At 43.5% G+C, this 22,663-nt stretch overlaps 1 protein-coding gene across 1 annotated transcript in view; it reads left to right on the top strand.

Moving 5' to 3' along the window:
* Positions 1–22,663, top strand: part of SPTBN1 (spectrin beta, non-erythrocytic 1) — a 91,583-nt gene that overhangs the window by 48,085 nt on the left and 20,835 nt on the right. The window contains exons 8-22 of the mRNA XM_010218203.2: positions 227–414; positions 1,416–1,533; positions 2,684–2,842; positions 3,453–3,755; positions 4,348–4,501; positions 5,206–6,076; positions 6,202–6,339; positions 6,948–7,704; positions 7,944–8,146; positions 14,687–14,777; positions 18,588–18,734; positions 20,342–20,605; positions 21,315–21,539; positions 21,745–21,834; positions 22,156–22,434. Of these exons, the coding sequence (XP_010216505.2) occupies positions 227–414; positions 1,416–1,533; positions 2,684–2,842; positions 3,453–3,755; positions 4,348–4,501; positions 5,206–6,076; positions 6,202–6,339; positions 6,948–7,704; positions 7,944–8,146; positions 14,687–14,777; positions 18,588–18,734; positions 20,342–20,605; positions 21,315–21,539; positions 21,745–21,834; positions 22,156–22,434 (3,987 nt within the window). The remainder of the gene's footprint in view (positions 1–226; positions 415–1,415; positions 1,534–2,683; positions 2,843–3,452; positions 3,756–4,347; positions 4,502–5,205; positions 6,077–6,201; positions 6,340–6,947; positions 7,705–7,943; positions 8,147–14,686; positions 14,778–18,587; positions 18,735–20,341; positions 20,606–21,314; positions 21,540–21,744; positions 21,835–22,155; positions 22,435–22,663) is intronic.

Below are 22,663 nucleotides of genomic sequence, written 5' to 3'. Positions count from 1 at the left end.
GAATCTGTTTCTTAAGCCTCAGCTCTGCCCCGCCATTGCCTTGGGATCATGGCAGGTCACTGCAAGGTCCTCAGAGCTCAGGGATCTCAGCGCCTGGGACGCTCGGCAGTGAGCGGGCTGCTTCATAAGGCTCCCGGTGCCGTTTTTTTCATGGAGCTTGTTGGATTAAATGATTCCCAGGAGCACTGCCCTTGTTACTCAAGTTGTCTTGTGCTGCTTGTTGCAGGTTCTCGACAATGCCATTGAAACGGAGAAAATGATTGAAAAATACGAGTCGCTGGCTTCTGATCTTCTGGAGTGGATCGAGCAAACCATCATCATCCTCAACAACCGCAAATTTGCCAACTCGCTCGTTGGGGTGCAGCAGCAGCTACAGGCTTTCAACACTTACCGCACAGTGGAGAAACCACCCAAGTAATTTTGATCTTAGCTTAAAAAAAACAGTGGTCTTGTTTTCTTTAGTTGATCATTGATATTTTTTTAAACAAACACATCCAAATAGTTTTAATCTTGGCTCAAGAATTTATTTTTCTAGACAAACCCAGATATCACATTTCTAATTGGCACTGATTGTTATTTCTACAGAAACTGTTTGCGTTATGCTAGTCACATAATGCACATAATAGTAGTACTAACTGACTGCTTGCAGGATCACAGAGCCCTGGAAGCTGTCACTTCACAGACATGCCTGCCCTGTAATATGAGTGGTAGTAGCATACCATCTTAGTAGAGGAGTATCACCAGTCATGCTTGCTAGCAGCATATAATACCAACAATAATAATAAAGGAATCTACTGTTTATTCAAAATCAAGAGGAAGTTTATCTGGCTTGGTAAAATAGAACTATGCTTGCTACAAGTGATATATCCAAAGCCATTCAACTTATTTCTGGAAAGTTTTTTTAGCGTTATGATTTCAGCTCCATTTATTATTTTTGTCTAATGTAAGTTTTAATGAATAATAATCGTAATCTAAAATATTACAGGCTACCCAGACATCTTTTTAAATTGCACTCTGCTCCCTAGTGTCTATGACATTTGTGCATTTCCCAGGCATACAACTAAGGGAAAACAGTGGGAAGGATTTATTGACTGCAGCAGGCTTTACATAAGACTTCAATTTCTTGAGATGGTAAACTAGGACAATGCAAAGGATTTTAAATCTAAACACACAGATAACTGATTTCTGTGCAGGTGGGGTTTTTTTTGTTTTTTTTTTTTTTTTAAACCTGTTTGACCCAACCGTTTCCAGGGAACCTGTGGGCTATTTCCGTTGCTTCCAGCTTTCACACAAGATGAAGGTGTTCGTCTGAATGCTCCATTCATAATGCTGGTGTTTTTAGGAAGTGCTTCATAACACCTCCGCAGCAATGAAAGATTTATTCTAATCCTGCTCCTTTTGGAAATCTTGTTTAGATTTACAGAAAAAGGAAACCTGGAAGTGCTGCTTTTTACCATCCAAAGCAAAATGAGAGCCAACAATCAGAAAGTATACATGCCAAGGGAGGGCAAACTCATCTCGGACATTAACAAGGTAAACTGAGCCAGCTCGGCCGGTGCCACTCAGGATTTTCTATTTCAGTTTCAGTCTCAGCATCCTGGCGAGAAATGCATCTGCCAGCTGCAGCCTGTGGGCCTGGAGATCTGGGGCTGGCAATGGAGGAAAGAACTTTCCCCATGGCTCAGAGTCACTTGTCTGCACTGGCGTCCCCGGGCGGCCTTGGCCCCTGTGAGCTCTGTGGCACCTCCTGCCCACTCAGGCCTGGTCTTTTCCTGCTGGTGCGGCTGGCAGGACAGCAGCAGGTCTGACAGGCTCCCTCAAGGATAACAAACAGCTCTAAACTGTGGGCTTTCCTCATGTTTGATCATGCTTGGCATTCCCAGAGCAGCTGCTCTGGGTGTCTGCGTCCTCGAGAGCAGTAAACTGCACAGCTCCCCTCTTTGCGTTAAGCCCCTGTGCATGCCAAAAATACTTGGGTTTCAGGCAATTTCACATCTGTTAGGATTTAGAAGGAACTAGGTAGTTTGTTGTTTAATTGTAGCTATTTTTGTTGTTTGTGAGAAGATCTGAAAGGTGATTAGCTTGCTTTCAATGTACTTCTAAGACCTGTTATTTTTACAGTATTAATGACATGCATGTGACTAATCTTTTTTTTTTCCTGGAAAAAAGGTCTCACATGCAGCAAAAGTAACAGATCTCTGTACTTGTTTTCCTTTCTAACATGCATGTACTAAAAACAGCAATCTTAAGTAAGTTGATTTCAGAGGGGAGAGGGCATGAATCTTTATTTCTCATTATCTGAAGGAGAAAGGTGCAATCCTTTCTTTGGAAATAGAGCTCAGAAGATTTTGAAAGAAATGTTCTCTACACATAAAGCTGGGTAGTTTGTTCCAGTTTATGGAGACAAACAACAGATGTACTGAAGAAAATGCACAAGACACACAACTTGTATACCCCTTACTCAGAAAATCAGTGAAAGAATTGAGAATACAGTCATACTTGTGTCTCAGCAGATAAGGTGTGAGGTCAAACAATAATTTGGGGGCTTATAAATAAATAAGCTAGTTCCATGAAGTTTGCTGTAAGTGAATTCAGTGCTGATTTCATATTACATAGATGTGTGATTTATCATTATCCTATAAAAATGTATGTTTAGAAGATGCATTTTTTTCCCCATCTTCAGGCCTGGGAAAGACTGGAAAAAGCTGAACATGAAAGAGAACTGGCACTGCGAAATGAGCTCATCAGACAAGAGAAACTGGAACAACTTGCACGCAGATTTGATCGCAAGGCAGCTATGAGGGAAACTTGGCTGAGTGAAAATCAACGTCTAGTTTCTCAGGTGCTGCTTTCAGAATTGTCTGTGTGACTAAAATGATCCTCATGAGTAATTATAGGATACAGTACATGCAAAGTGAAAATATTTCCTCTGTTATGCCAAGTATTTTACTGAATCTGTTTATTATATGTGCATGTAAACATATATTTTGGTGTATATATGTATATCCTGTATGTCCTATCTTGAATGCATTTAGGATGCCCATTCTTTGAACCTATCAGACTCTCCTCACGAGAGGTTGATGAAGAAATGGCTACCCACAGTCAAGATTTTTTTGACCTGAATAATTTGGTAAATTCAATGGAACAGCCCAGGAGTGAATTTTATTTTTTAATATTAAAGATGATTGAAGATGATTTTAAAAAACCCGAAATCTAAAAGACTCTGAAAGACCCAGCCTAATCCTGATGGCTTTCACAATTCTTTCCCCAAAGCCAATAGATACCTCTGAAACATGTCTGCTGGTTTTATCAGAGGAAGAATGTTCAGAGCAGTTAGGGATCCTGGGTTTGTTAGCAAGTATACTTTGCACCATCATAAAGCATGTTAGAGTTTGAGCATTAAGACTTTTTGCCTGAGCAGCTGTTATTGAAGACATGCTCTGTCTTTACAGGATAACTTTGGCTTCGACCTTCCAGCAGTAGAGGCTGCAACGAAGAAGCATGAGGCCATTGAAACAGACATTGCAGCATATGAAGAGCGAGTCCAAGCCGTGGTTGCAGTTGCAAAGGAGCTCGAGACTGAAAATTACCACGATATCAAACGCATCACTGCCAGAAAGGACAATGTTATCCGCCTGTGGGAGTACCTGCTGGAGCTGCTCCGGGCACGGAGACAACGGTTGGAGATGAATCTTGGTCTGCAAAAGATTTTCCAGGAAATGCTGTACATTATGGACTGGATGGATGAGATGAAGGTTAGTGTTGCGTACTGAAGAGCGTAGATCAAATGTTTTAGAGAGGTTTGTAAGACCTTTCATATATATGTATATTTAATTTTTATTATAAAATTCCTCTTCATCACTGATGTAACTTACATGGAGATCAAGTCCTTTCTTTGCTTTAAAAAACATGGAATTTCTTCCTACCTATTCTCCTGGGATCTGGGAAGGGGAAGGACTGTGACTTTGTTCTTCTCTGTCAGGCAGCAGAACCTGAGCGTTTTCTAAAGAAAGGAAGGTATGCGTAGCTGAATAGCAGCTCACAGCACCTGAACTGAGTGCTCTTCAGCTTTCTGCTGAGCTAAAGTAGCTTTTCATCATTCAAGATTTAGAGCTGGGGTAAACAGCTTGGTCAAGTTCTTCACAGTTGCCAGGGGTTTGAAGAATATTGACCAAATTCATGTTAGCCATGTCTCTATACATTTGAAATAGTTCTGCTTACAGACTTGGTGTTTCTCTTGATTTAAATCAGGGAACCAAAGGGAAAAGAGTAATGCATGAAGAAATCATAAAAAACAAATAGCTGGTATCTTCAGCCCAATTTATTTGCCTTTTTCATTTTCACCAGGTGCTTCTCTTGTCTCAAGACTATGGCAAACATTTGTTAGGAGTGGAAGACCTATTGCAGAAACATGCCCTTGTGGAAGCTGACATTGCTATTCAGGCTGAGAGAGTGAGAGGAGTCAATGCATCTGCTCAAAAGTTTGCCACAGATGGAGAAGGTAACTAGTAAACGCCATGCCTTTCTTAATCTTAATTTTGTATGTCTATGGGCCGTATTTGTAAGTGTCATGAGTTTGTACAAGCTGATAAGGTTAAATTCCACACCATAGTAAGAGAATTGAGCTTGATTTGTTCACTCACTGTGTCAGTGTGGTTACTTTGTCCAAATACCTGCTCAAAGAGTTCATAATGTCACTGTGTTTTGTGTAGGATGTCACACTCATAACCAGCAGCAACTGTAGCAGTCACTATTAATTTCCCTTTCTGTGTTTCTAATACAAACAATTCAAATTATTGGGCCCAGCCTGATACTGTTCTCATTTATGCAAATCAAAAGCAATTCCACTAAATCAGTGTCATTAACTAGAGTAAATAGCACTTGTGTTGTGCTATTGTTTATTAAGGCTGATATAACTCTGGAGTAGTGAATTTTGTTTTGCTGAAAACAGCCATGAGTGTCTGTGTTACAGAGCCTTATTGGTCTTTTTTGCCTTCATTTAAAGTCCAGCATTTTCTTATTTCTGTTACTGTGTGGTGGAGATTGAAAAGTTCGCACTCAGTGTTTCAGAAGACCAGCTATGAATTCTCTTACATGAGCTTTGCAGATGGAGCAAACAAGAGTTAAGAGCTCTGTGTATGCCTCTGCGGTACGGAATGGAAATAAACCAGTCTGAGTCGTAACATGCGTTCTCTATCTGGACAGGTTACAAGCCGTGTGACCCGCAGGTGATCAGGGACCGTGTGGCTCACATGGAGTTTTGTTACCAAGAGCTGTGCCAGCTCGCAGCTGAGCGCCGGGCCCGCTTGGAGGAGTCTCGGCGCCTCTGGAAGTTCTTCTGGGAAATGGCTGAAGAGGAGGGTTGGATCCGGGAGAAGGAGCAGATCCTGTCATCCGATGACTATGGGAAGGACCTAACCAGTGTTGTGCGTCTTTTGAGTAAACATAAGGCGTTTGAAGATGAAATGAGTGGTCGCAGTGGCCACTTTCAGCAGGCGATAAAAGAAGGTGAAGACATGATTGCGGAGGAGCATTTTGGGTCAGAGAAAATCAGAGAGAGAATTAAAGATATCCGGGAGCAGTGGGCTAACTTGGAACAGTTATCTGCTATTAGGAAGAAGCGTCTGGAGGAAGCCTCTCTCCTTCACCAGTTCCAAGCTGATGCTGATGACATTGACGCGTGGATGTTGGACATCCTCAAGATCGTCTCCAGCAATGATGTGGGCCATGATGAATATTCCACTCAGTCCTTGGTCAAGAAACACAAAGACGTGGCTGAAGAGATAGCAAGCTACAGGCCGACCATTGACTCACTGCATGAACAGGCAAAGGCTCTACCACAGGAACATGCCGGATCTCCTGAAGTGCAAGGCAGATTGTCTGGAATAGAGGAAAGGTACAAAGAGGTTGCTGAACTGACCCGTCTGCGTAAGCAGGCCTTGCAGGATACCCTTGCTCTTTATAAGATGTTCAGTGAGGCAGATGCTTGTGAGCTTTGGATTGATGAGAAGGAGAAGTGGCTGAACAACATGCAGATTCCAGAGAAGCTGGAGGACCTGGAAGTGATCCAGCACAGGTGAGAATGGCTTTACCAGGAAGTTCTGGGAATACTGGGGAAAGTTTTTTCACAAGCTGCCTTTTTCAGCTTTCCCACGACTTAGATTCTTCAATGCCTTGTGATCTTTATTTTTTTTTTCCTAGATTTGAAAGCCTAGAACCAGAAATGAACAATCAGGCATCACGTGTTGCAGTCGTGAACCAAATTGCCAGGCAGCTAATGCACAGTGGCCATCCAAGTGAGAAGGAGATCAAAGCACAGCAAGATAAACTCAACACAAGGTAAGTGAATGCCTCATGCTCATGAAGAACATGACACTGAGTGAAACAGGTAGATCAGGGCCATTTTTGTTTCTTGTATATGTCTTTTTTTAGTATTCTGATACTGTTACCTGAAATATCTTCAAGGTAAGCCTTTCACTGTAAGACTTTCCCTTTGTTATGTCTCTCAAATGTTTGATGTCAAGGGCTAGAGTTTGGCCCTTGACTTCAATCATTCTTTGAGAGATGGAAATTTACTGTATTGACTGTTGCAGTAAAAAGAAAATTGCTACAACGTTTCGTGTGAACTCGCTCATTTCTTGGCTTCAAAATGAACTCAAGTGAATGCTTTTAGATATGACTGCCATTCTTCACTTGAGGAAAAATTATATTTGCAAGGACCTCGTCTTGCTGGTAACTGGCATCTTCTAATACATGCCATAGTTTGGGTAATAGGTATTTTGATAAAACTATTGATGATATGGAAAGGATAAAAAAAAAAATCCTAATTAAGGTTATTTCAAGCCTTAGCAAGCTGATGTGAGCAGCAGCTCACTCAAAACTGTTACCCTCTGCTGTTATTGCATACAAGTCACAATTTCTGTGCCTTCTCTCTTCACAAATTTCAGATGGAGCCAGTTCAGAGAACTTGTTGACAGGAAGAAGGATGCTCTTCTCTCTGCACTAAGTATCCAGAATTACCATCTTGAATGCAATGAAACCAAATCCTGGATCAGGGAAAAGACCAAAGTGATCGAATCCACACAAGATCTGGGTAATGATCTTGCTGGGGTGATGGCCCTGCAGAGGAAGCTGACGGGCATGGAACGTGACCTGGTTGCCATTGAGGCTAAGCTAAGTGACCTGCAAAAAGAAGCAGAAAAGTTGGAATCGGAGCATCCTGACCAGGCTCAGGCCATCCTTTCACGACTCGCAGAAATCAATGATGTATGGGAGGAAATGAAGACCACCCTGAAGAACCGGGAAGAGTCTCTCGGAGAAGCCAGCAAACTTCAGCAGTTCTTGAGAGATCTGGATGACTTCCAGTCTTGGCTGTCCAGAACACAGACTGCGATTGCCTCTGAAGATATGCCAAACACACTGACAGAGGCTGAGAAGCTGCTCACTCAACATGAGAATATTAAGAACGAAATCAACAACTATGAGGAAGATTACCAGAAGATGAGGGACATGGGTGAGATGGTGACACAAGGGCAAACTGATGCTCAGTACATGTTCTTACGCCAGCGCCTGCAAGCTCTGGATACTGGATGGAATGAGCTTCACAAAATGTGGGAGAACAGGCAAAATCTTCTCTCCCAGTCTCACGCCTACCAGCTATTTCTCAGAGATACCAAGCAAGCTGAAGCATTTCTTAATAACCAGGTAAGTGGTCTAGGTTTACTTTAGTTCCGTGGCTTGATAGCCTATACTGCAAGTAACTAACAAACAAGACAATTTGGCAGGAAAGCTGAAAACAGATAAAAAAAAAAGTAATTTTCTTTTTATATTGCCCTGTTATCTATTTTTAGGAGTCACTTCATATGTGATAAATCGCTTGTTAGAGCAGACAATGCTGCCTGAGTATAATGCTTCTATCTCTCTGTTTTATGTCTTAACCGCAGGAATATGTTTTGGCACACACGGAAATGCCCACTACCTTGGAAGGAGCAGAAGCTGCTATTAAAAAACAGGAGGATTTCATGACCACAATGGACGCAAATGAAGAAAAGATCAATGCAGTTGTAGAGACTGGCAGGAGGCTGGTTAGTGATGGTAATATTAACTCAGACAAAATCCAAGAGAAAGTGGACTCTATTGATGACAGGTAAGGTCAGAGTGGTGGCAGAATGTGGCAGTTTATGTTTTACTTCTGTTGTCTCTGGGATCAGCTTTTGCCAGAATCCCAAGGCAAAGTAGCATGCTAGAAAATGTCTATTGTAGAATGTTTTCTATGTCCTGTGGGAAAATTAGGAACTGTAATGCTTGAAAAATGTGCTAGACTAATTTTAATTAAACATTACCTCTCCAATTTTCCAGAGGCTAAATAATGAGCTCACCACCCAGAATTTGGCTACAAGTCTTGCTAATAATTAATTAATTTAATAATTAATTTAATTCTTGGAATATTAGTAGCTTTTTATTATTAGTGGTGGGTGCTGTACCAGTAGCTGTACCAGGTTTCCACAAGTCTTAAAATTTCCTCTGCTATCATGTAGCTAATTTAGTTATAGTAATGTATTCCTGTCCATCCTCTGAGAAAGGAATGTGGCTCTTCAAGAGTCTAATTGGCATTATATCTACCCCACCCTCTTGACTTTGATCACATTTTCCAAATTGTCTGGCCCTTCTTCTGAAATCAGATTAGAAAACATTGGTACAAATGTGTCTTTCATCCTAGAACAAGGCTTTCCCTTTGTCTCTTTGGCTGTGGCATGGCTGCTGTAGTCTTTTAAGAGTTTCTGTGTCTTTGAAAACCAAATGTTCAGTTTTGATGGCTATGAGGCATAGGTCTTTCTGCTCTTGGTTAGAATAATAATGGAGTCTTTCAGGGCACTTTCCTATCATGAATATCAGAACACAGAGTAGGCTCATGCATAGCCTCTAGGTCAGATGTTACTTAAGACCCTTCTATTAGGTTTGCAGCCTGTGTGGATATCCTTTCAGAGCTGGTAGTAAGATCAGAGTTAGCCAGATGCCTTCATCTCTCCGAGGAGAAACTGAACAAAGAAGTGCAGGGAATTTGGGGCCTTTCTGATTTTGGCAAACATGCTGTGCATTCACCCTCTTCAGCTGTGGCTTGTGGCTTAAAGGAAGGAGGATATTCCTATTCCCAGAACTTGCTGAGGGTCTCAGAGCCCTCTGACAACCTGAATCCAAGGATACCTCATACTTCTGTTATCTGCCTGACCAGCTTGACTCTCCTTAGATCCCCAAAAGAATTTGCAAGGGATTATATGAAAACAGTCTAAGGTCTGAGTTTGTTGATTTCTGGGTTCTCAGCCCCAGCAACCTAGAAGCTGAGATCCCATTGCAGGACTGGGATGGAGGGAAGTCTGGAGGACTTTATCCAAAATAAAAACAAGCACTTTTAAACGATACCAGAACACAGTGAACACATCCAGTCAGCACGTTCATTCTCAGCTCCCATTGACTTAAAGCAACAGATAGATTTGGGGAGGTGGAGAGGCTGAATGAGCTGCGTAGAAATTTCATGTCACCACCAAAAATCCCATGCACCAGATGTCAATATCCTTCAGCTGTGGAGTACCTCTCTTGGAAAAGTGTCTCACACTCAAAGAGCTTCCAGTGAGAAGGATGGAAGAAGGAGGAAGTGTTTGTCAGTGCTGTCTTCTCTTCTGCAACAAGTTCTGCCCTCACAGGACCTGCATGCAGGAGCATTTTCTGTCCTGAAGGACGTCAGGTTTGACACTACTCCCAGGGCCAGCTTGAAATGCATCACGAGGCAGCGCTTGCCCTGGTGCAGCTCCCCAGTTTCCCTGCTGCTCCATGCTCTGGAGCTCCTACTCTGATGCCAGGCAAGACCTAGAGGCTTTATTTTTTATCCCACGTTTTTTAGTGCATTTCCTCAATTCCAAAGCTCTTTATGTGGAGCGCTGCAGAACTCATTGCATGTGCTGCTGTTCAGGAAATCCGTGCGGCTGCGCTTGGAGCCTGTCGGGCTGATAAGGCGCAGGAACAAAGGCGCAGGCCTGGGCCGAGCACAGCTGCAGCACAGGAAGCCTTTTCCTTCTGCAAAAAGCTGCTCTCCCAACCGAGGGCTCCACCTGATGCACAACAAGGAACCCAAACAAACAAGTTCAAATGTGCTCCATGGCTCCGTACTTCCCATAGGGAGTCTTTGTAGTTTTTAGTGTTGTTAATGGTGGGGTTTTTTACAGTAGGGCTTCCAGGCGAACCCAGTCGAGGACTCCTTGCTCATTGGTACTGAACAGCAGGCAGCCCCTGCCCTACAGTGCTGCTCTCTGAAGAGACAAGGCAGGCATCAGGCCAAGGAAGGAGAGGAGAGCGCACAATAGAGGGAAGCTGCGACTCTGCTTTAGCACAGCCTCTAAGTGCAGTTCTTGAGGAATTCTAAATAGGAATATGAGTTAAGGACCCGGTGGGAGGGTTCAAATAAGGCTGTCATGAGGAAAGAAGGGGGATTAGAGTGAGCCAAGGACCTGTGAAACTGCAGGGGAATCTCTGAGTCCCTATAGGCACTTTCTTTGTCTACAGCAGCCTCTGCTCCTAGAGGTCTCCCAGGAGATTTCCTACAGATGATCCCACCCGTGGATTTCCCTACAGCCACAGAGACCTGCTGGACTCCGGGAGGGTCTTTCTGAGTCCCAGGGGATGCTGAGAGCAAGGGCCCTGGTTGCTGTCTTCAGTGCAGCTGTCCCTGCCTTGGGGGCTAGTCCTGCTGCTCCTGCTGGCTGCAGCGGCATCATTTTCTCCTGCATTTTCTTTTGGGTGAGTCTAAGGGGACTCCCTGAGTCTGGGTGCCATGATCTAGGGATCATGGCCTCTCTGCTGCTGAAAGTGACTTCTAGTGTCAAGACAGTGGTGGATCTGACTTGGATTATGGTCTGGGTCTGTTTTTCATCAACTCTCATATTTGTATAACTTCCTCCTCGACAAAGAACAGAGGTGTTTTTTGTCCTTGCCAAACCAGAAAGGAGAATGCCTGTTGTTTGCTCTCACAACTGAGGAAGTTAAAACAGCATTGCACATATTTCTGTGCTCCTCGCAGGCAGTTGCATGCATGCTATGTGTTAAGATTTATTATTCCTGCATAGGCTGTGAAACCCACAGTTTTACAGTTAAACCACAAGTAGTTGTGTCAGTTTGCAGTGTTATTAGCATTCTCAGGGGCTGCCAGGGATGGAACCTGCGAATGTTGTGACAAATCTTGGTGCTCTGTTCTCAGCTGAATCTGAATCTCACGTGTGCTAGTGCTGGACAGGCCTCACCTTCATGTTTTAGATTCTTACAAAGTCACCATGAAGGAAGATGCCCCTATTTCTAACTGATTATGGTGCCTTCACTATCTTGTTTTACTGTGTAAGTCCGACTTATCCTGGAAATTCAGATCCAAGGTTGCCTCTTCAGTATATGCACAGGGAAGTCCCTTTTTTATGCACCTAAGCACTACTACAGTGTAAATAACAAATATGTTTATATATGTGAACAGGAGAATGAATTCAGTCATTCTAAATAACAGGAGTGCAAAGAGAAATGTTTTTATAAGTGTAGGATCCACTTCCACAAACCATTTTGGCAAATCTGTAAGAGCAGCCATTGACACCTTATGTGTGAAAGGGTCTAAGGTTCTGACCCTTCCCTGCGGTAGGATTCATTTTGATAGCGATGACTGTAGTCAGCAGTTGATGAATCTTTGCCCAAAGACTGCACGTTTCCAGCCTGCAGGGCTGCTCTCTTTGGGTTTCCCTCCTGGACGGAGGCCCCCCCGGTGTCAGACTCGGTGCTTTTTTCCTCCTCGCAGTGGCTCCCCGGCGCTCGTGGCGCTCACGCTGCACCGCGCGGCCGGCCTGTCCGCTGCCCGTGCGGACCTGCCTCGACCAGGCCAGCCGCGTGCCCGACCGAGGCGCGGGGCGGCCTCGCAGCCCCCGGCGTCCGCGGAAATACGTGTGTTGTGAAGGGTTCTGCTCTGCGGGCTGCCTGCCTGCCTCCTTCTCTAAGGCCCTGGCAACATACTGCTAGCAGGAGGTAGGAAAAACTTTGTAATAGTAAGGGTAGTTGTGCCCTAGAATAAGAAAAATCTAAAATCTTTATGATTGCAGCCTTTAAAGATCAGGTTAGCGTAACATTAACTAGGAATTAATGATGTGTTTAGGTGTAGCCAGTCTGGACAGGAGTCCCTCTCTTGAAGTCCTTTTGTTCCAGTCAGAAAAATAATGTCAATTCTATGATGAAAACACAGGCATTCCTTCTTGTTCCAGCAGTTTCCATCCTCCAATTACAATTACCTCATTTTTCAAGACAAGTATGCAGCTTAAACCCTGTTTACAGTTTGTCATTGTTCTCCCTTGCCTCTCTGGCATTTGAGACTTCTGATCCAAAGTAGTGTAGACCGTGGGGCAGAAGGGAGCCAGCAGCCTCAACCTGCACCTGGAAAGGCACTTAACAGATGTCCCCGTGCAGTGACAGTCTCTGCCGGAGGTGGGGGTTTTTTAACCATCCCTTATATCCTGTCCCTGTCCCAGTCACTGTTCGTGGAATTTATTTCTCTGAGATGGGCTCTTAGGGTTTCTCTTGTGGACAGAGCTGTGTTTTCCTGGTCTGATTTTCTCTCCAGAAAAAAAATCAGGATACCCATGTTTCAGCCTCACTCTAGCTCATCTGGAACTCCCAAAGGACCTTCTAGGGTTAAATAGCTCTAAGCAGCAAAGATCATGTTATGCTGCCATACACACACACACACATATATATGTATGTTTATATATCATCTGTTTGATGTTCCCATGCGTTTTCCCTTCAGAATTCTTGAAGTCAATGTTTTCAACACTCTTCAGATCATATTTTTGCTGTGCGAGTTTTTTTTTCCTTCTTAAATGTCATATTTCTCTACATAAGAACTTCTCTATTCAAGAACTCTCTTCAAATTGATGCCATGAAAATTCTCCTTTTAATTTCACAACTTATTTGTGTCCTCTCCAAAACACGTAAGAGTCTAGAAAGTAATCTAGCCTCAAGTCTACTAAACCACCATGATAAAATCATCCAAAGAATTCCTTCCTTCATTTTAGCAACCTGAGTAATGCACTGCATGTGCCCAGGCATATAAAGACTAGCCAAGAAAGAGTACCAATGGTGTGAGCTACGTTACAGAGACTTTTCCTAAGGCACAGTTTATGTGGGTCCCCTCTTTTGTGTCCTCTCAGATAAAACCTATCAGAACTTCAGGATTTTCTGGGCTTGTACTCCAAGCTTTTGCTGGATGGTTACGTGCAGGTCTTCGTGGCTGTCCATTCTTTAACCAATTTTCTTGACCTACAGCTGTATAGATGTTGCTTACCTAGTTGCTCTGAGAAATCTGCTGAGACATAGAGAAGTGGTTTGTGGTCCTCTAAAGGGTTTCTCCTATTCTTTTGCCTACAGCACTTTTACTTTTATGTAAAACCCGGTCCGCCACATTATTTATATTTCTGTACTCAGTAATTGCACCCCAGAGAGCTTGCTGGTGACTTCTAGACCAAGAAAAATGGGTATCTTAATCCAGTTCTTGTCAACATGTAATATATAGTCTTCAAGATGATCATGAGCATCTGCAGGTTTCCACTAATATGGATTTATTTAGCTATTACTAGTATGTGCTGAGATCATCTTATAAATTACCACCCTATAAAATAATTTCCAACCTCTATCCTTATTTATCTTAGCTTGCTACTAAGTACAGCAATATTTTACTTTAAGACTATGCACCAGGAGATATGAACAAATCTTGCACAATGAGCAATAAATAAAAATGATCTTCTTAATTCTGCCTCCTCCACCTAAATTGCCTCATAAATAATGAAAGTACCAAGGGGCTGGGTAACTACTGCAAATGAAGCAATAGGTAAAAGCTTTTTCAGAAATACGTTGGGAATCAACTTTTAGGGTGCCATGCCCATTTGAAGAACCCACCAAAACCTTTGGGTTTGCCAGCACAGCTCACCTTTCAAGAGGCAAGTAATTATGAACTAAAAATAAGGGTTTTTTTTAATTAACTCTTTTTTTCCCTTTATAATGGGCCAGATCTTAAGCTGTCTGAGAAATACATTTCAAAGTGCATAAAGCTTTTACTTGAAAAAAGCATATATACATGTGTTTCTCACGAGTGATTTTTTTTTTTTAGGCACAGCATTTGGAGGGCTGTGTAATCCACTGCAGCTTTGCTCACTTGAAAGAGGAGCTGAGTCACAGTTAAAGCATATTAAAGGCTGTTACAACAATTACATGTGTTGCAAGGGCTGTGTAACTAACTGTGAGCTAATTGTTGCAAATTTGCAGATGGGTTTCTGGCCGTTTCTGGCAAGGTGGTGCAAACTTCCCTGTGGCCTGGGACAAAGTGGGCCAAGCTCTAAACATCAGCTGTGTGAAACCCCACTGACTTCAAATTGTGTCCTAGCATATTTAACTACTCATGAGAACAGGTGCCTGCTGAACTTAAATGAGCGCACTGAATAGCAGAGACATATCCGAGCTGCAAAAATGTCCTTCATTTGAAAGGCAGCAAAATATGCTTTTTCATTTTATACTTATTCATCGCATTATCCCAGAGATGCTACAGAACTGAACAAATCATAATTTCTCATGAAATGCCTATTTCAAGGGCTGTTTTTGTCTGTTATTTTTTGAATAGACATAGGAAGAACCGTGAAGCTGCCAGTGAACTTCTAATGAGACTGAAAGATAACAGGGATCTTCAAAAGTTCCTCCAGGATTGTCAAGAGGTAAATTATGTCCTTTCACTTTTATCTTTGAAAGCTTCATCTTGCAGAAGAGCATCCTCATTCCAGACATGATGAGGACTGCAGTGTCCAATATTCTTCAGTCAAGTCATCCAGCTCTATATCCTGTGAAGTAAAAAATGTAAAGAAAAACCTACAAAAGTTAATGTTTTCTGCTGCATTCTGCCATGATCTTAATTTTGTTTCCTTTCATCATCTAAGTTAAAGACAGGGAAAATTGCCATAAGCAGTGAAGACTCTCAGCTGTGTGAGAACTAATCATATTGGATTAGCCATGAACTCCTGCATTAAGACTTTTGTCTGAGGCAATGTATATGTATGTGGCTTGGCGCAGGAGATTTCTTCAAGTGATTTCTGCAGAACGCAGGTCACAAGGACAGAAGGCTGGGAATGTGAGAGAAGCTGGATTAATGTGGTGTTTGTGTGATAGTTTGCCTGTGTTTAAAACTGTTAAGCATTTAAAAAACAATCCAGATTTCCTGGTGAATTGTGTGGACTCTTTACACTAAAGGCAACATTCAGAGTTAGGAAGTTTCTTGTTCTTAGCATAAGGGATTAATCAAGTAGTTGCCAGGCTATTTAATGCAGTATTGGCTGATATCTTGACCCTAAAGAACCTTGTCTGTGAGCTGTATTAACAACTAGCTGTCTATTTTGGGGGCCTGCAAGGAGAGATGGCTGTGTGGAAGCCGTGTTTTCAATAACAAGGGTCAGCGCCTTATCTGTACATCTTGGCCGGCAGCAGGAGACTGGAAGTCACTGGAGTATCTGGAAATGGGAGTTGTCCCCCAGCCCTTCTCGTACAGAGAAGGAACACGGCGCTGGTGGCCGGGGCGCGTGGTGTTTACTGCCCCGTTGCCTGGATGCGGCCCGGCTTCCTGCAGAGAGCCGCGCTGCGTAGGCCGGCCGGGAGCTTGGCTCCAGCGCTACCACCTACATAGCGCAAACACGACAGATTAGCAGAAATTCTGCTGCTACCAGCAGCAGCTCCTTCCTTCCTCCATGCCATCTCTAATACAAAAACCCCTGTGGCTCATGGATTTTGTGAAGGAGGTTGTGTTCCCTAGTATCTGTTCTTTTTTTTTTTCCCCCCCTCTCTTTATATGAGAAAGGAAAATGCAGAATATCTAGTGTCTGGCCTTCCTGAATGCATTTTCTTTCTGTTACTTCGCCCACTGAAGCATGGATGTCTTGACCGTACAGCCCCAAAGACAGAAATGAAGATACCAAAATGCTGCCAATTTCCCTTGATAGTTTTGTGAGGACCCTAGTCCTGATGCGAACAGGATGCTGCTGCTTTCCTAGAGGCAAGCACAACGAGACTCCGAGCTGGGCATCAGCGTTGCTGCGTGGCGCCTGCTGGTGAGCAGGCTGGCCCAGAGGAGCCATGTCCCCCCTGCTCGGGCTTGGGCCTCAGCACCTCATGGAGCACCAGTGTCCTGGGAAGAGCAAAATGGGAGCCCCTGAGAGGGCGCTCTGTGATGAACTTTGCCCTGTTGTGTTCTTTGCCTTCCCATGCTTCCGTGCTGCCCTTAGAGGAGACTTAGGCTGATTTGCCCTGCATGGCCGTCCCAGTGGTGTCTGGGCTAATTTCTCCAGGGACACCAGAGTTTGGCTACACTTCACATGCCAGAAACTTTCTGTCTGTTCGCTGAGTCTGCCGGCAGGTTTTGTCATGCACTATAGCCATCTGTGAACCTCGCACAGGCAGACAGGCCCTGTCAGTTTGGGTATTCACAGTGTTGGGCAAGAGCAGCAGTGGTGCTCCTTCTCCTTCCCTTACTGCTCTGCCACGTTTACAGGCTTGTTTCCTGACTGTTTTTTCCTTTGCAGAGTGCTGCAGTCTCCTGGGAATTGACAGTAGAAAAAATTACGTAGCATAGGTGCAGGAGGTGGAAGGAAACCTAATATCTAGTTGTGCAGGCATTAACAACTGATTTGTTATTTATTTCTGGAGAAATAAACACCCCAACTGTCATTCCAAAGCACTGTTTCAGTGAAATACTGCTGTTCTTTAAATTTACTTTTTCACTGAAAATACTGCCTTCTAGTGACACTATTCATTTCAAAGCCCTGTTTCTAGTAGTTGTCCTGGAAATGCTCTGTTTGCACTTCTGTGTTATCAGGAGGAGCCTAACAAGTTTCTGAAAGTGGCAGATGTGGGTTTTACGCCGGCTGCCAGTGCCTGGTTGAGTGTCCCGTATCTCCCGCATCTCATTCTGCCCCACCTGTTCGTGGAGGTGATAGCACCTTTCCTGCTGAAGCCCTTTTAAATCCTTGGGAGCCTTAATGCTGTGGCTGAGTAAAAGCAAACAGTGCAAGGCAAGCCCTGCAATTTGCAGGGTGCAGCAGCTATCTTCTGTGCAGCAAAGCAGGAGAGAAACCAGTAATTTAGGGTTATGTGGCAATGCTTAATGTAACCTTTGAATGTTACAGCTGTTGACTTGGATGTCTACAGAGGTCTCCATTAAGATGGTCATTTTTCTCCTTAGATGATGCCAGGATAGCTGAGGAATTTTTTAATTGGTCTGATAAATTTTCCCTTTTTTTTTGTGTGGAGCTTAATAGTGCCTTTAAGGGACATTTTGAAAAACATTCTTGAATTCAGAATGAATTTGTTGTTGAAGGATTCAGAGTAAACAGTGGTGAATGGGCGAGTCTTGCCCATTCTGCCACCCTTCTTGTCGTGCTGCTTCTCAGTAGCATGGTGTGTATTGCAAGAGAGGCATTCTAGAAACAAAGCTGGAATTTGTTTTGACATTTCTCTCTGGGATAAGCAACTCTAGATATGCAGAAAATGAAACTTTTTGCAAGGTCTGTAAAGGTTCTTGTGAACATGTTTTTCATCTGCACTTAAGGAAGAGGTAATTATAGCAGTCAGATTCTTCCTAAAAGGAAATTTGCTGTTTGCTGCTACAGTCATTTTCACTTCCATTTGTCCTTGGCAGGCAAGCTTATTTTTGAAAGTATTGATTTTCTCCAGTTCTGGAGATTGTTTTTAGGATCTATATATTTGTAGAAAATCAGATTTGGATTTTATATAATGGGAAAATGAATGTCTTGTGTAGCAAAAATCTCATTGGAGATTAGATGAATAAATGGATTACATTTATTATTTATGTAACCTATACAGAGCCATGACTACAGGGGAAAAATACAAATGCAATGTGAATTACTGGTACTTCAATGGTACAAAACCACTTTAGCTTTTAAATTGTTTGTTATAAGTAAAAATAAAAAAATCTCATTCAGTGTTTCCCTGAAAAATATACCTTGAGGCTTTGTTTAATAATTCTAGAAACTGATTTTTGCATCCTGCTTCATTAGCATGTACTTCTGCAGTGTCCCTGGGAAGTTACTTAGACTACACACAGGGTCATGGAGATGACATTTAAGTCACAGTCCTAAGTAGCACATTGAGTAATGTTGCAAAGGAAAAGCCATATAAAAACACACTGTGACCAATAAACATATTTTCTGATTCTCTTCCTGAACTGGATGAGACCTGACCTGTATATTTGATGTTGCTTATGCTGGAGTTGGTTGCTTTCTCCTTAGGTTATTTATTTATTGTAGATGGATGTTATTGAACTGTGTAAGAGGTGAATATGTGAATGAAACCTGAATCTCAGTCAGCTGAATGTTAATCAAGTGACAGTCTCCGAATCTCATGCAACTTTCCTGAAATGGGCCTCTCTGAATCCTTATTCACAAGTCATTCTGATACTTTGCACAGGGCTCCTACTACAGGTGTTTGAGAAATCATGAGCATTTGTGTATTTTCTTTTTCAGCTCTCTCTCTGGATCAATGAAAAGATGCTGACAGCCCAGGATATGTCCTATGATGAGGCGAGGAACCTGCACAGCAAATGGCTAAAGCATCAGGCATTTATGGCAGAACTTGCATCCAACAAAGAGTGGCTGGAGAAGATTGAAAAGGTAATTCAAGAATGTCCGAAAAATGCCCTCTCCTCTGCTGAAGATGGTTATGGGCGAACAAGAGATATAGTCCTCCTCAGCTAAGGCAAAAGGAGTTGTCATTACTGTGGAATTAAGTATCTATTTCATTTTGTCTCCGTCTAACCCGTTTTATTTCTCATTCGTGTTAAGTTTTTTTACCAGACATTCTCACCAAATGCTCACTGGCTGTTTTTGCCAGGATAGTTTTGTTTGTCTTGTCCTTCTCATCTGCTAGGAGGACATAACCTCTTTTTCATATGCACAAGGTAGAAGTAGCAAAAGTTACCTGGCCTAACAAAGCAGAAGTACTTGCTGGGCAAATCACTGAAAGAGGGTGAGTTTAGACATCCATGCTGTTGGTTTTTGTTCTTTCAGGACTATTATCAAGCTGCCTTTCCACATGCAACCTTAATGCATGAAGGTAAAGTACAGCCAGTTTGGTGATCAATTAACAGATTCACAGCCCCACATGGAGTTTCTCTGAAAGCTTTAATATGTCGTGATATGCTATACTTTTTTTTGCCCCCATTTCTTGTTAGGAGCTCTGGAACACAAAGGAGGTCTCAATCTGTAGCTCTGACAGTGGGTTTCTGCTCAGTGTAAGTTAGCTTAATTGCTCATTTCCTTTCCCACTTTGGCACTCTGGATCCCATTAGAAGCTTTTCTGTGATCTGCAAATAGTAATACCTTTTAATGGTATAATTAGAAGGCTGTTGTTAGTACTTGAAGTACTTTCTTGGTGATGCTAGTACAGCCTCATCCCTTGCTTTGTAAAAAAACAGACTGCAACAAAGAAGGACCAAAGCTGTGCATTAGGCCACACCTGAGGGTCACTGTACTAATGTTATCAGTGGTCACTTGTATTAAATGTGCTATGCTGAGAGTAGTGTTAGCCTCTAAAAAGGTTTTCTTATTGTCAGAGTGCCAACTGCATGCAGAGATAGCAGTGTCATTAGAAGGAAATCCTTCCAGATCTTCCTAAAAACAGAATGGGATCTTAGATCCAAATACTCTACTGCTCTTTCCTAGTTGCAGGGTTCCTGCTCCCCAGCAAAGATCGTTCCTCTCTGGGAATGGCATTAACTTAAATGATGCGGTGAGCTCGGAGGTGCTGAGGGAAGGCGAGATGTGTTTACAGACAGTCACTGATGTCACACACTGATACCACCCTCATGAGCCCCACAGCTCAGCTTGGTGCTGCGGGCTGACTTTGCCAGCATTGCCCCGGGTGCCCCACGCGTGGGCCAGGAGCGCGGAATGGGGCAGCGGGAGCTCTCCCTCCCGCGACACGGCCTGGGGGACAGGCTGCTGCCCTGGCCTCCCCGGCCTTCCCGCCTGCAGGAGCGCATGGTGCCAAAGGGGAAGGAGGTGACACTTGCCCTTCCATTGCCCAGAAACCCTCTCCTGGCAACAGAGGAGCCTGGGAGCTGGTTCTGGAAAAGGTCATTGGATAATTGGTGATAGAAAATGAGCAGTTGATGCAGCCAGCAGATGAGGGATCCTGAGTGCTTCCTAATCAGAGTAATTTGACTAACAGACTGAGAGTGCTGCTAAGGGTGCCAGTGTGCTTGCTGTTTGCTTTGCAGGAGGGAATGCAGCTCATTGCGGAGAAACCAGAGACTGAAGCCGTGGTGAAAGAGAAGCTGACGGGGCTCCATCAGATGTGGGAAGAGCTCGAATCTACTACCCAGACCAAGGCACAGCGCCTCTTTGATGCAAACAAGGCCGAGCTTTTCACACAGAGCTGTGCTGATTTGGATAAGTGGTTGAATGGTCTGGAGAGCCAAATTCAGTCGGACGACTATGGGAAAGATCTCACCAGCGTCAACATCCTGTTGAAGAAGCAGCAGGTAAACAGAGCACAGGCTGCAGTGTGGGCAGACGTCTCCATTCAAATGGACAGGGAGGGGATCCTTTCAGTTTAAAATAACATTTTATTTGCATTTCTTTTTTCCTGTTATCCATTTTTCTTCATGAAAAAGCAGCACCACCTTCAGAAACAAACCAGGCATAAATTTCTTCATGAGGTCCCTCCTCTGTACTGCCTTTCTTCCCTACATTTTTGTCTTTGTGTCTCCTGCTGTAGTCCTCCAGTTACTAGCCATTCCCTCTCTGTAAATGTCTGTCTCCCTATGATTCAGACTTTTCTTATGCTAGTTGGTCCCTGGTTCTCTGCCATAAAGACAGCAGGGAGTAGTAAGGACATCAGGGAGCAATGACACTCTGGTCATGCATTCGGCTGTGCTCCCAAGTTGTTCAGGGTAGCTTGTGAATGGCTGATAGAACAGAATGAGCTGTGCCCTCTTGGCCAAGTTTGCACTAGCAGACATAACTCTGAGGGATATCAGCGGGTGGCCCCAGCAGTGAAGCAGTGAATATGTGTTTAAGTCTTGTTCCTTACAATATGAGTGCTATTAATATAACAGTAATTATGAATGTGATAAATCCTAGCTGACCAGCAGCTGTTCTTTCTTCTTGTAAAGCTATTGGCATTCCAGAGTCACATAAACTATTTTTATTCTGTTTTTAAGTCCTTCTGGCATATTTCTTTCTGTTTAGATGCTAGAGAATCAAATGGATGTTCGTAAGAAGGAGATAGAAGAGCTGCAGAGCCAGGCACGGGCTTTAAGTCAAGAGGGGAAGAGTACAGATGAAGTAGATGGCAAACGCCTCATTGTAGAGAAGAAATTTTTGGAGTTACTGGAACCTTTGAATGAAAGAAAGGCAAACCTGCTGGCCTCCAAAGAGATCCACCAGTTCAACCGGGACGTAGAAGATGAGATTGTAAGTACAGAAGAAATCCTCTTTTCCAGACACTAGGAAAATGTCACCGCTATCAAAGAACTAGAAAGAAACCTGTTTCATCATGACTCTTAATAGGATGTTAGATTGAGGCTGCTTTTCTCATGACTCCTAGCCTCTTGTTTGCTCTCCTAGCTCTGTCTGGTGTTGGTTGTGATCATATGTGCTCTTTTTCTCATGCTTTCAGTTGTGGGTTGGAGAGAGGATGCCTATAGCAACGTCTACTGATCATGGACACAACCTCCAGACTGTGCAGCTACTAATAAAGAAAAATCAGGTAAGTAGATGCTGTTAGAGCTCTTTATCTACTATTTTTCCTTAGCGCCAACTAATTCAGGAAGGATGTATGATGAGACTCTGTTTGGAAAGAGTCCATGTGCTGTAGGTTACAGCTTGGTGAAAGTGTGCCAGGGAGGTGGTGTGGGCTCAGAGGGCTGCCGTGTTGCAGACGCTGGTGGAGGGGGCAGCCAGTGCTTGTCCCATGGCCGATAGCATGGGCTTTGCTGCCCTACTGGAGGTGCAACCCTAAACTCCATGGAGCTACTGTTTTTTTTCCATTTGGTGCAGTGTCTCAGCAGTCTGCTTTTCTCCCATGTAGACCCTCCAGAAGGAAATCCAGGGACATCAGCCTCGTATTGATGATATTTTTGAGAGGAGTCAGAATATTATCACAGACAGCAGCCCCAATGCTGAAGCGATTCAGCAGAGACTGGCAGACTTGCAGCAGCTGTGGAACCTGCTCATCGAGGAGACAGAGAAGCGCCACAAGCGCCTGGAGGAGTCGCACAGGGCCCAGCAGTATTACTTTGATGCTGCGGAGGCTGAGGCCTGGATGAGCGAGCAGGAGCTCTACATGATGTCAGAAGAGAAAGCCAAGGTGAGCAGCTCCGCAGTGACACTGGTTTGGTTTTAATTGCTCAGCTACAGGGGGAAAGGTGACTTAATTTGTTATGTCACTAATGTAATGGCAGCACAGACAGATTTAATTCCCTTGTGAGATCTCAGGTGAGCATCTCTTGTATCTGTTATGATATCTCTAATAGTGTGGAGGATAGGCCTTGCCATGCTGCACCGGGGAAGCATCAGCTGCAGTCATCAGCTACAGA

Source organism: Tinamus guttatus, unplaced genomic scaffold, assembly GCF_059628265.1.
Source record: "Tinamus guttatus ecotype Peru unplaced genomic scaffold, ASM5962826v1 Tinamus_guttatus_pri_ptg000033l, whole genome shotgun sequence".
Classification (NCBI taxonomy): Eukaryota; Metazoa; Chordata; class Aves; order Tinamiformes; family Tinamidae; genus Tinamus; species Tinamus guttatus.
The sequence above is the reverse complement of the archived record's forward strand: the minus strand, read 5'-3'. Positions and strand labels throughout refer to the sequence as shown.